Raw genomic sequence first — 14,524 nt, 5'->3', positions numbered from 1 at the left:
CACGCTGTTATCTTGTCTTTTTTGGTTGTTTTATGTACCTTTTATATATTTTTTGGGACTAACTTATTAATTCAGTGCCAAGTGTCAGTCCCTGTTTTTTCCGTGTTTTTGACTCTTTTCATATCTGATTTTGGAACGGAGTCCAAACGGAAGAAAAAACCTGAAATGATTTTTTCCCGAACGGAAGAAGATCAGGGGGCCTTTGGGCCAGGCCAGGTGGGCTCCAGGGAGCCCACAAGCCCCCACTCCGCCACCAGGGGAGGCGGCGGTGGGCAGGCTTGTGGCCTCCCTGGCCGCCTCCTGACCTAGGTATTTGGCCTATAAATTCCCAAATATTCCGCAAAAAATCAGGGGAGCCTCGAAAATACTTTTCCGCCGCCGCAAGCTTCCGTTTCCATGAGATCTCATCTGGAGACCCTTCCCGGTGCCCTGCCGGAGGGGACTTTGGAGTTGGAGGGCTTCATCATCATCATCATCGCCCCTCCAATGACTCGTGAGTAGTTCACTTCAGACCTACGGGTCCGTAGTTAGTAGCTAGATGGCTTCTTCTCTCTCTTGGATCTTCGATACAAAGCTCTCCATGACCTTCATGGAGATCTATCCGATGCAATCTTCTTTGGCGGTGTGTTTGTCGAGATCCGATGAATTGTGGATTTGTGATCAGATTATCTATGATATATATTTGAGTCTTTGCTGATTTATTATATGCATGATTTGATATCCTTGTAAGTCTCTCCGAGTCTTGGTTTTTGTTTGGCCAACTAGATCTATGATTCTTGCAATGGGAGAAGTGCTTGGTTTTGGGTTCTGCCATGTGGTGACCTTTCCCAGTGACAGTAGGGGCACCAAGGCACACATCAAGCAGTTGCCATCAAGGGTAAAAAGATGGGGTTTTTATCATCGGTTTGAGATTATCCATCTACATCATGTCATCTTGCTTAAGGCGTTACTCTGTTCTTATGGACTTAATACACTAGATGCATGCTGGATAGTGGTCGTCGTGTGGAGTAATAGTAGTAGATGCACACAGTATCGATCTACTTGTTTTGGACGTGATGCCTATAGAAATAATCATTGCATAGATATCGTCACGACTTTGCACGGTTCTATCAATTGCTCGACAGTAATTTGTTCACCCACCGTCTACTTGCTTTCATGAGAGAAGCCACTAGTAAACACTACGGCCCCCGGGTCTATTCACATCCATCGTTTACACCTTCGCTTTTACTTTGCTTTGTTACTTTGTTGCTTTCAGTTCTCACTTGGCAAACAATCTATAAGGGATTGACAACCCCTTCATAGCGTTGGGAGCAAGCTTTTGTGTTTGTGCAGGATCTTGAGATACTCCTCCACTCGATTGATACCTTGGTTCTCAAACTGAGGGAAATACTTACCACCGCTACGCTACATCACCCTCCGCTTCGAGGGAACACCAACGCAAGGCTCCAAGGCCATGGGGGAAATCCTCTGCATACTTGCCTAGGAAGTCCCTTAAGGCGTAGCCGCAGCAGAAAGATCAAGCCAAGTATTCTCCCCTCGACGTGCCTATTTCGGGCGCCGTTGGAAGGTCTTTTGTTGCAGTAGCGGGGTGTCACAGAAACAAATTTAGAAAGAAAGGGATTTCTCATGATTGGAAACAATTGAGAAGAGCACGAAGCTGAGATGACAATCTTCAAAAGAATGGACAACAATTGAAAGAAACACTCCTTCAGTCTTCCAAGCTGCAACTGATGAGGAGAACACCACCAAGAATAACTAAGACACTCCGGAATAAGGAATATGCAAAGGTTGAGCCAATGGTGAGAACAAATTTGAATAGATCTTGGAGAAGGGATAAGAGTGATGGAAATCATTCTTACGTCTCTCCGGGAAAATATTAGAAGATCGAGATAAGATCCTGGGAAAATCCTGTGGGTTATGAGCACACTCAAAAGAAACACCATTGAAACAATTGATTGCCAAAATAGAGAGATTGCACCGGTATCAATGAAAACTTAAAGAGGTGAGACCCTCGAAAATAATTGAAAGGATTGCAAACAAGAAGCTTCTGAGATATCTTGAACGCTCCGTATAGAATAGAGAGAGATGAAAAACAAGAAAGACTTGATATGAATTTCCAGCACAGGAATCATTGAACAGAAGAAAAGGATATGATGAACACCGAGATCTTGAATTCAATCCACCATAAAAGAGAACAAGAATGAAAATGATGAACTCAGAACTCCCGAAAATCTTCACAATGAATCACCGGAAACAACACAGAAGATAAGATAGCGAAAGCAACACTGAAAAGGAAGGCACTAGGATGATAATCTAATCACTGAAGAAAAGGGCGAAAGGGCGGTGAAAAACAAAGACAACTAGGGACAGATGAGATGAACTCATGAAAGAAATGAGAGATTGATCTTGCAAAATTGGAGAGGATCGAATTGACTTGAAGAGAAGCACACCGGACGAAAAGAATTGATAAGACAACTTGATTGAGCAAAAGAATCAGCGTCCCATAAAAATATGAGAACACCTCTTGGAAAAGATATGAAATCACCATTTGACATCGAAGCAACTCGAATTACCATACTCCAACAAAACAAAGGATGAGGCTTACAACACAAGCCAGAACAAATTCATGACATAGATTCCGCTCGATATTTTCGTGGATAGGATCGCACGGGCTCGATCCTACAGTAGCCATCATGAGTCTTACAACACAGGCCAGAACAAATTCATGACAGAGATTCCGCTCGATATTTTCGTGGATAGGATTGCACGGGCTCGATCCTACAGTAGCCATCGTGTACAAGGGAGTGCACACGACATACGAAGCGTCCCCGAGTCGTAGCAAGCTACAAGGTCTCTTTAAGACACAACGAGAACCGCTATAAGACGACTGTGAACAAACGAATCCACTGGATGTCGAACCTCAACCTCACATCATGCATCTATTGGAAGATTGTCCTATAAGTAACTACTTGGATTCCCACCTAAGAACTTCTGAAATTTTCTGGTCATGCAATCGGGTCCACGGATACAAGGAGAAATTCATCACTCAACTCCTAGCATCTAACCCATCCAGTGTATCACATCCGTCAACACATAACCAGATATCTCGGAAACTCATCTACCTCAGATCCTCGTAATCACAACGATACAAAGTATGGCGATACATCCAGACCTATCTACACCAGTACTGGGGAAGCCAGACTCCTCTTGCCACTACTAGTATTGAAGCAATTTCGAACATCCTTCATCCTGAGATACTAAGAAATCTGAATGATAACGATGTGCTCCAGAATCCCCTGGAGCTCAACTCCCTGGAATAAAATCAACACAGCACGAGGTACCAAGTCAGAATTCCATCACATCGACATCATATAGATTCCAAAAATATCCGCGTGATCGTAAAAAAAATTGAGTGTGAAGAGGAGTAGAATTAAAATTTCCTAAGTCGTGAACCTCACCAGAGCATAGACAAGGAGAAAAAAGAAGCCTACTCTCCAATATAACTAAGACTCAAAATAGTTTTTTCACTAGACTCGACTCGGCCAAGTTCAATCAATCAACGGGGCTCCTAGGTCGGTACGGCTCTCATACCAACTTGTAATGCCCAAGATGCGGTCCTATCCTTATTTTGGTGCGAGGGCCTCGACAGGGATAGAAACACATCTTGTCATTTCACTAGAATGGATATTGTTATAAGTACATGTACTGACAAGATGAGTGTAAGGAGTTGGCTTACACTCGCCACAAGCTACATCAGAGTCACATCAGTACAATACATACAAACATCATGAAGAAGAGCAGGGTCCGTCTACGGACGAAAACAAATGATAAAAGAATGACGTCCATCCTTGCTATCCCAGGCTGTCGGCCTGGAACCCATCCTAGATCGATGAAGAAGAAGAAGAAGAAACTCCAAATGAACAATAAACGCGCTCGCGCCAAGTAACTCTTTACCTGTACCTGCAACTGGTGTTGTAGTAATCTGTGAGCCACAGTGCACTCAGCAATCTCATTTCCAAAGGTATCAAGACTAGCAAAGTTTAATGGGTGAGGTATGGTTAAGTAGTGAGGCTGCAGCAAGCGACTAAGCATTTATTTGAGGTGGCTAACTTACTAGTACAAGAATAAAAGAGGGGGTGATCTACACATATCAGACGTGAACTAATAATGATCAAATGAATGATCCTAAACACCTACTTACGTCAGACAAACCCCGTTGTGTCCTCTATCGGAGAAGGCGTGCACGAAAGAGGCAGTCACGGTTACGCACTCAGTGGGTAATTTTTAATTAAGTTTAATGCAAGTTTTCTTGAACCGTGTGTTAAACAAAGTTCCCATGTTGCCACATAACAGCTGGCACGACTTTCCAAAAGATTTAACCCTGCAGGGATGCTCCAACTAGTCCAGCACAAACTACCACACGTTGCGACTGAATGACCTCGACCAGGGAAACCCGTGATCTCCTTGGGTTCCTATTGGAAAACCTCAACCTCGAGATAACCCAAAGCATCCTTAGAATCCTCGCACAAGACGCTCAAGAAAGGTAAAACAATTCTAGCAAGGTCGCTCGGCGTGTCGACGATCCCGATAGGAATCACGTATCTCGTTCTCAAGACAAGGCGGATGAGCTATGGTTACCACGCCAGACGCCGAGTTGCCCCGGGTAGCGTTAATGAGCTGATGTGTTTGGGACCAACACCATCAGCACTAGCCCCCCTGTATTATGTTGAATTACTCCTCGGGTTCATGACACCCTATGTTTTTCAGTATTATCAGTATTATTATGTTGTACAAATATAGTACCAATGTTGGGCCTTGCGAGACGAGCTTTATCCCAAAACGAGAATCTAGGGGGTCCCCATAACAACCCCAAGCATGTTAGGAGCGCTCATTTATGGAATATAACACCGGTAGCCGAAACTAAGGCATCAAAGGTGGAACAAAACACCAGGCTAGAAAGGCCGATGCTTCCACCTTTTACCAAGTATATAGGTGCATTAAATTAATTAGCAATAATATGGTGATATAACAAGGAACCCATGTTTGCACATGGAAGCAACTGCACATGCAACTAGCAACGCTATTCAATGGTTAAGCAAGCGGTAACATAGACAATCAATGGTTGCTAGGTTGTAGAATGGTTGAAGGTTTTCATGACAATGTTGGGAGGCTGATATTTAACAGGCGGTAGGCAACGAGACATAATGATAGAAACGACATAACTAGCATGGCAATGATAGTAGTGGTATCTAAGGAAATGATCATCTTCCCTGAGATCCCGCTTGGAAGAAGAATGACTCCGTGAAGCAGACGAGCCGACGTAGTCGAATGGATCCTCACATTCTGACACGCTTGCGGAACTCTATCGAGACGAAGCTAACCGGAAACAAGAATCAACACACGATATTCACCATGGCACATGCACGACATAATGCAATTCACATATGATGGATGATCAGTTTAAATATGCAAGGCATGGCAATGGCAATTCACATAGTCAAACACTACACATTAAGTGAAGCTCAATATGCAACGAGTTGCATATTGACGGAACTTCACATTTAATTATTTAGTTCACTCACATTTATTTATACGGCAATATTAAATGTTGTTAAACATGGCAAGGGGTGAAGCACAAATTAAACTACCTATCTAGGCATTTTAAATTAGGTCGGAAACGACATATAGCATCGCCAAAATGACCCCATGTGTTAAATTCTAAATTTGTCTAGATTTGTCCTAATCACCTTTTACGCTTGTTAAAGGAAAAACAAATTGGTTCACGTGATTCTACTCGTCGTTATAGTTCATTTACATATATGGCTCATCTTCAACGGAGCTACGGTTAAATAACTACGACCTAAACCGTTTCTATCACGTCGACATGCAAACCAATGCAAACAGCACACTAAACAGCTTTAAATATGCATGAGAGTTGGAAAATATTAATCTGAGCGAAATTCTACACGTTTTACATATATAATTTGTCACGATCCGGTGCACGGTTTAAAAACTACGGGCATTTGAAAATCGTGCATCTTTTGTGGAAAAAAATCGCAGGTTAAAAGAAAAACTACTACGGACCGAATTCACTACTACTCGGCCAAAACAAGGTGGGTGCAGGATAATTAAACTACGCACGGGCTCAAAATAGAGGGCTCGAGGGGGGGCTCACCTTGGTCCTGAAGGAGGCCGGCTCAGTGCGCAGGGGAAGTTGGGCCTTGCGTGGAGGTGGGCCGGCTGCGCACGGATCTGGGCCTGATGGTTGCGGAGGCTCGGGCCGGCTGGAGTGAGATCGGCCCAGCCGCGGGTCAACGCCCGACGACACTGGACCTCACCGTTCCCGATCCGATCTGTATCGGGGTCGAGCGACGGCATCGCGACAACGAGGCCTCGTGGCGCATGCTGCGGGCATCGGCGGGAGCTGGGGCTGCGGCTGGAGAGCAACTGCTCGGTCGGGGCGGCCAGATCGGGGCTTGGCGGCATCGCAGCAGCGTCCGACATGGGAGGTGGCGCTGGTGGTGGGGCGCTCCACCGGCGAGCTTGGGGCGGCAGCAGGCGGTCCGGCATGGCTGGCTCGAGGCGGGGCTCCGGCTGCTAGGCGCACGAGGCGGGAGGCTTGCGAGCAAGCCCTTGTGGGTGGCGGCGCATGCTTGCTCGCGGGCGGCGGCGGCGGCTCCGGTTCGGTCCCGGGAGGGCTGCTGCGGACCTGCGGGCCCTGGCGGCCGGGAGGTGGGAGGAGGAAGAGAGGTCACGGCTGGGTAGGGTTAGGCACGGAAATCGAGGGAAAGGGCTAGGGTTTGTCCAAAACAGGAGGGGTTGTTTAAATAGGGAAAGGGCTAGGGTTAGGGGGTTTTCGCACTGTTTTTGACCACGCGATCGCGATCGGACGGCCTCGGTCGCAGGTAGGGCTAGGCTGGGCTAGTGGGCCGTGTAGAGTGGTGGTGGCTAAGGAGAGTGGAAAGTTTGCGGCCCGGCACGATATTTAAAACACCGAAAAACGTCCGATAATAACCCATGGCGGTGCCGCTATGGTCGATCGTTCGGGTATCAAACGGACTCCGATTACGATGAAATTTGGCAGGTGGCCTACCTACACTATATTAAGACCGCACGCCAAGTTTCAACCCAATCCAAGAAAGTTTTATATACACTTTTAAAAACAAATATTTTAATAATGCCACGGGCGCGTGTCTGTGTGGTTGGTCTTAAAACGGTCAACGGGAAAAACATAAAGAACTGGCAACTACTACGGATGCAAGTTTTGAAAACTAGCGGCAACGGAGTGCCGATGCAATGCAGATGATGTGATGATGAATGTGACAGACAATCTAATCGCACGTCGACAATGGAATAAAAGGGAAATCTTCTGGAGCGTCGACCCGGGCACTCACACGGCCCGACGGCGCCAGCCCGCACCAACACCTACAAGCGGGGAGACCAAGCAGCTCCGCCGCCGTCGGCGCCGGCAGGGCTTCACCCGACCACGCCCACTGGCGGCGAAGAGGGAGGAGAAGGGAGGAGGAGGGGAGCTAGAGAAGGAGATCGGGGAGCCCTCCCCGGTCGCCTCGCGGGTGGCAACGCGGGAGGGATAGGATTCGCTCTGCCGATGGGAAGTGTTTCCCTTCATCTATTTGTGTGTTTGCGGACACATCGATAGCGAGTCTTATTTGGGAAGCGACATTGGAGATGCCCTAACTAATGGTAGTAACTAGTAAGGGCATGTTTGTGAACAAAATTATTTATGAAGCTGGTGAAGTTAGAAGCTGGAGGAGATCAAAAAGGCCCGGTTGCTAGTCACAATGTGATCCTGCATAGAGTGTTCAGAGTGATCAGTTAAGTGGTTGGTAACAACTGTGCGGATTTCCGCACGTAATAAATTCTAAAAGAAACACGCACATGATGCAGTAGTAGGCCTACAGGAGTCCTACAGACCGATTCAGTAGGTGGCACACCTTACTCCACGATCATATCAAACTGACCACGCACGCAGATATATATGAAGCTTCTAGAAGCAGCCATTGGCCAGCAAAGATTCCTGTACAGTTTGAACCAAGTGTGTGTAAACGAGAGTGCTACATGTACATCGAGTGTACTCCTGCTGAATCAGTTCTAAAGTTATGCTAATTAATAATTACACATATGCTTTTGAGCTACTAGGTAGCAAGGTTATGCGCGCAACATGTACTAGCTAGGTCACGTGGTTAATGCCAAATGAGCAGTGGCCACTTACAACCAACGAAAGAGGCGAGAATCTGTTCCTCAAAAGGAGAAGAAGAAACGAAAGAATGGCATGAAACCACGTCACTAGTGTTGAAAAAGGTTCACCTGACGAAACAACAAGCGCAAATTAATTCGAACCTAAGCTTTATGGCGATCTATACCTGCAATCCAATTGTATTGACTCATTAAAAGCCTATAGATATTTTTCACCGAACTGTCTAATCAAAGGTAATAGCTACCACATATGATATGGCTCTTAACAGTGCCAACAACATCATCAAGCACAACATATACATCCATCTATAGAGACTTAGAGAACAACGCTCCTCGGTCGATCATCTGATCACTAGCTAAGATTTTGCATCAATCGGATCGTATCGTTTCTGGATTATTGGCAGTACTATAAGCTAAATAAGCTGAAATGTAAATGTAATTTTTCACATCATCGCCATTAAATCACAAAAAGATCGACCTTCATAACTCCGAAACAAGAAGGGCAGTATCTTATTTGAGCAAGAAGAAGCTAGGCATATGTGCATGTAGGGGTGAAGCAGTAGCTCAGGAGCAGCCGTCTTGCACCCGGAGAGGGCCGGAGCTGGCACGTGGCGCCGGGGCGGGGCGGCGCGCGCAGGACTCGGCGACGAGCGCCCGGCGCGCAGTGAGCAAGCCGGCCGGCACGAGCGGACGGTCGAAGGCGGAGCAGTCCATCCAGTCCTTGAGCAGCTTCTCCTGCCCCCACATCTCCGGCACCCACACCCTCCCCGCCATCTCCCGCCTGTGCCGCTTCAGCCTTTCCCGCGCGCTCTCCCCTTCCTCCTCCTTGTCCGCTGGCTGTAGCAGCTTCCCCGCCTCCCGCTTCTCCTTGGACGTAGACATTCTTCCAGCTTGCTCTTGCGCCGCCACCGCCGCATGGTGATCTGAGGATGTAGCGTTGGCCGCGACCGGCCGGCTTTCCTCCGCAAAGCCGCCCGTGCATGCCTCTGCCGAGTGAGCCGAGCTGTGCTCCGGCACCTCCTCGACGTCGCCGGAGTATGCCATGCAGCCGATCGAGCAGAGATACAGACACTAATTACGCGGGCAAAAGCGAGCTAGAACAGCAATGATTCTTGAGCCCTTGGCAACACCGGTTGTCTGCTGCCTTGCTGAGCCCAAATATAACGATCGAGGCCGGGGGCGAGGGGGAGATTAAAAGATGGGGGGAGGTGGGGGACGGTTGGGGGAAGAGGCGGACACGTTAGGAGGAGCAAGGGAAGGAGATGGAAGGGGCTCGCCTATGGTGGCTGCGAGGTGAGCGTGGCCTGCCGCTGCGGCGCATTCCGCCATATATGTGGCTGCCCTTGCCCTCGCGACGTGGCCGGAGGCCGGAGCCGTAGAAGTAGTAGTAGTAGGTAAAGTAACTGTGAGGCGCGCGCGGGCGTAAATGTGTGTGTGCGGGGCTGCGTCTGCGTGGCGCGGTTTGCGTTTCTGAGGCTGGTGGGAACGCGGCGCGGGCTGGATGCACCACGGCCAATCGGTAGATACCTCCAGACTCCAGTAGATTTGGTTTGATCTTTTGCGGGGGCCACCAAGCAGTCAGTGCTCGTGTATCCCCATTTAACTTCGAGACTCTGACCTGCCATTACTGATGAGACGAAGGAAGGAGGGATGAACGATCCACCCGAGCCTACCAATCAAATTTCTTCTTCATGACCATTGCTAAATAATTGCCCCGCGCTTTGTTTTTACTCTGCATATTAGCTTTGGTTTAAGTTAAATTTCATGAAATTTGATTAGTAAAGTTATAAAAAACAACCTAAACTTTCACAATAAAAAAATATTTGTTACAAAAATATATTGAATGATAGTTTTTTTTCAAACACGATACATAATACACATCCCTATAAATACACGCACACATACCCTACTCCTAGCATCTCCGAGAGACTGAACCGACATGTCATCTTAAGATTGACGAAGTTACCTCGGACGCCTTTGTAGTCGACGGATTCTTCCACTGAAAGCACACCGCGAGAAGGCCTGCAATAAATCCAGCAAAATGCAAGTGCCGTTGTCAAGCGTGGGACTTGAACACGGTTGGGCTAAGGACACCACTGTCCTCCTAAACATCCAACCACTTGTTGGTTCTAATGGTATTGATTTGGTAATGTGGTTGTTATTTTTTTATATAAATTTGGTCGAATTTTAGAAATTTGATCTGAGATAAAACTAATATTCGAAGTAAATAAACACAAAAAGAGTAATTGGCCCACACTTCCTAATTGCAGAAGCCTGATACTTGTTGAATGTTATGCTTTTAACTTTTAAGTAACGTTATTGAAATATCTCTGATTCTTACAATGCAACGGAGCAACGGTCGTATGCATTGTTGGAAAAAGCAATGTTTAGAAGGAGGAAAAACTCCGGCCTATCAATGTGATACATGCAGTCATATTATTAAATAACAATTCAACCAAAGTGTGTAATGTCATAGGCATGCTTAGGCATTAGGTCATGGCCAAATGTCGTGTCTAGGACATAGTTGAAATTCTAGGCAGAATAAGCAAGAAATTGTTTGTACAAGTGCGAAAACGTGTCATATTGGACATATGCAAACAGGTCAAATTTCAACGACATTACCTGATAGTTAACTTACTGATATGCCATATTATCAATATAAATGTAATGCCACAAATACAACATGATAGTAAAAACTATATTACTGCCAAGGTCATGCCTAGGGCACTTAAGCGTCGCACCGCCCCGTTTATGCCTACCTCTTTTTCCAACCTTTGCGAGATCATTTTTCTAGAAGAGCTTCTAATTATTTGAATGTGGATGTCTTCAATTAAATTTATGTGTGCATGTATATACAAAGAAAAAAGTGATGTCGATAAAGATTCCATAAAAAGCAAAATCAAAATGGTTTGTGCCTCAGATCATCCGTCCGATTCAAATTCCGTTCTTCAACGTAATCTCTGAAACTAGATCTCATGTTGATATGGTTTAACGATTTTGTCCGGTACAAATTTACATGTTTGTATCTAAGTTATTTTGTCTATGGTACATAACTTACCTTATTGTTTACATAGAAATTACCAGGTATAAAAAACGGTTCATCCAACCTTCTCCCTACCCGCATATGCCCATGCATGTGTGCACAAAAGGACAAAAAAATGATGTCATCCGATATTATATTTATCTCAAAACTTCAAGGAAATGTAGGTCAAATCGTCGGTATGTGCAAGGACTTTCACAGAAAAAAACATCCCCACAAAACCTGCGAAACTGGTTCCCAATGTAGTATGTTCAAGGACGAATATTGCTTTTGGCTCCCGAGCTCACTGGAGGCCTTTAAATTCAAACTTCAAATTCAGTAAAAAATTGTATTTTAATGTTTTAAAAAATTCTAAAAAAAATACATAGATAGATGAAGATACACAAGTGTGTAAATTTTCAGAATAAAATACGTTGAAAAGAGGGTTGTGCAAAAAAGAAAAATCTGAGGCTGTTTAACACATGTTACTATTCATCATTTCAGACCATGAATTTGTCTTTTTTGTACAGATCATGTTTTAAAGTATTTTGACCTGAAATTTTACACACATGTAGGTTACATCCTTACATACATGCATATTTTTTTCAGAAATTTTTGAACCATAAAAAATTGAATTTGAATTTTTCAAAAATAAAGGCCTCCATGGCTCCCGGGAGCCAAAACGCCATTCTCGTTCAAGGACCTTTTTTTTGGGTAAAAAGTTACCACGTATGCATGGGCTAAGTAAATCAACATTTCTTATGTGTATATATTGTCATATTATTTCCATAGAATTTTCAGGGGGTATGTCTTTCAGTGACTTTTATCCTAGAGTCAAGAAAGTATCGTGATGTTTGTACGTGAGTTAACATCTCTGATCTGTGTATATTACCATGTCATTCAAAGAAAAGTTATATGTGGTATGCTTTTCAACAATTTTAATCCTCGGGGTAGAAAGTTAAAACGGCGTTTGTAAGTGAGTTGTCAACTCCACTATGCGGGGGTCAAAAAAAGTTATCACGGTTTTTGTATGTGATTTATCAAGTCCGCGGTCCATATATTACCATGTTATTTATACCATAATTATCGAGCGGTATGTTTTCCCACCCAACAATTCATGGATCAAGATTTACCGCAGCGTTTGCACATAAGTTATCGGCTCTACGGTGCAAAAGTTATCATGTTATTTACATAAAAAGTTATTTGGCTATGTTTCAACAACTTTTTCTTTGGGTCAAAGTGTTCGTTGTTGGTATGTAACTTATCAGGTCATCGATGCGTGCATTGGCATGCTATTTATACAAAAGTTGTCGATGGTGTTTTCTCAACAATCTTTTTCCCTGGGTCAAAGTTTATGTAGCAAAGTAGTTACTTCATCCGTTACAGTTTAGAAGGCACGGTTAAATTCACGTGCATTTTCATAATAGACAAGGTTTAAGACACATTACATTTACTCATAGCAGCTAATTAATACTTTGTTGTATATTACTTTTATATGCATGCATAGTATGAATGTTATTTTTCAGCTCTTCTTATAGTCAATCAATAATCATCTAGGTTCGAGAGAATTTTCAAGCACGCCTTCTAAACCGTGACAAAGAAAATACAAAAACGTTCGTCATTTACAATTATTGAAGTAGTAAATAATGTAAAGTAAACTTCTTTCCATTTATTGGACAACAAATAAGGATGACGTGCTTAGGTTATTGGGCCAAAAAGTTCAATAAAGTGGCCTTGATTGATGGTTGTTTTTACCCGCTCTGAGTGAATTACTCCTTCCGGTTATTTTCTATTTTACATATAATATTTGTCTAAAGTAAAACTTCGTAAGAGCATCTCCAACAGCCTTTGTATATTTAGCTAAGATTGCTAAAAACTAAAAATATAGCAACTTGGCCCAAAAATGTTGCTCCAACAGCCTTTGTATCAGTGCCCCCCCCCCCCAAATTGTTTTACAAAAGTTGCTATATTTGCATCTATACTTGGTATATTTGCAAAGTGGAGAGGCACTTGCTATAACTTTTAGCAGCCCAGTTTTTGTGGTCCCTTACATCCATTTGTTCCATTGACAAGTGGACCACACCGTCCCCTAGATTCATGTTGCCCTGGTCCTGGCACATGACCCCACGTGTCATTGAGAGGCTTGCTAAATTTTATAGCAATGCTGTTGGAGAAAAAAAAACTGTTGGGGTGCTAAATCTTTTCTTTCGTCTTGCTATACCAGGTTTAAGCAAGTCAGAATAGCAATGTTATTGGAGATGCTCTAAGGTGTGACAAATTGTATATAATAACATATCAACATTCATAATACAAGATCAATATTATTATATGTGTCATGTATTTAAATTTTTATATTGTACACCTTAGTATTGTACATATCCTGATCTTTTTTTCATATATATGCATGGGCGGAGCTCATTGGGCCAGACTGTATGCAGAGGAATACATATATATTTTTTTTCTAGTTGTACGTATATATCAGAAAGGTCCAGTGCATTAGGATGGTCCAACAGCAATGCATCAGGGTCACTCATCACGTCCGGCCTCCACACTGGCCCAAAATAGCAGGACGCGTGCGTGCGAGGTGCATGCAGTTCGCTCGCCGATCCACTCCTCACGTCTGCATCGTAATCGATCTAGATTTCGATAAAAAAAAAACTATTCATCCATCCATTGATTCTATGGTCAAAACTTTATGAAATTTGACTTTGGACCATTTTTATGTGCGGAGTAAAAAGGTCCGAAATGAGTACAAAACCAAACTTACATGCATCTAGACATAAAAAAGGAGATTGCATGGACGATTGATAGCCTTCTCAGCAACCCTTTGGTCATGGGTTCAATTCCCTTCGACCACATTTTGTGCGTGCAGGGATCGAGATCGGATTCCTATCGACATGTTCGGTAATGTTGCAAAAAGTTAGTGGTTCGTTGCTTACAATTATCGTAAATGTAATACTATGTTAGTCTTATCGGTTCAACGGTAGCTAGGTTGATTTCTGGATCGATTGGGAACAACCGAACAAAAGACATGTGACGTGTCGATTACCAGCCTTTGAAGAGCTAATCATTGGGCATTTGGGACTGTAGGTCCAGTCCACCAGCCCAAATCTCTTTCTCCCTCAATGCCCTCACACACAAACCCCTTCGACACATAAACAAAGGACATCGTCGCGGCCGCTAGCTTTCTGACAACTGCCAAAGGAAACGTGGTGGAAAGATCTGAACGTGCGGGTCGATCCTCCGCCACCGGCGACCAGGGGTGTCCGCCCCAATGGTCGGTCCGCC

General features: G+C 44.4%; 1 protein-coding gene across 1 annotated transcript; it reads right to left on the bottom strand.

The window, feature by feature from the left end:
• Positions 1-8,433: 8,433 nt before the first annotated feature.
• Positions 8,434-9,592, bottom strand: LOC123430254 (protein BIC1-like). Its single transcript, XM_045114129.1, has one exon. It carries the CDS (start codon positions 9,259-9,261, stop codon positions 8,782-8,784), a length of 480 nt encoding a protein of 159 aa, XP_044970064.1. The 5' UTR covers positions 9,262-9,592; the 3' UTR covers positions 8,434-8,781.
• Between the last annotated feature and the right edge of the window lie 4,932 nt (positions 9,593-14,524).

This window comes from Hordeum vulgare, chromosome 2H (genome assembly GCF_904849725.1).
Source record: "Hordeum vulgare subsp. vulgare chromosome 2H, MorexV3_pseudomolecules_assembly, whole genome shotgun sequence".
Taxonomy (NCBI): domain Eukaryota; kingdom Viridiplantae; phylum Streptophyta; class Magnoliopsida; order Poales; family Poaceae; genus Hordeum; species Hordeum vulgare.
This window is presented reverse-complemented; position numbering and strand designations above follow the sequence as displayed.

Coding starts and splice junctions, on each gene's coding strand:
- LOC123430254 (XM_045114129.1), bottom strand. CDS start 9,261: ATGGCATACTCCGGCGACGTCGAGGAGGTGCCGGAGCACAGCTCGGCT.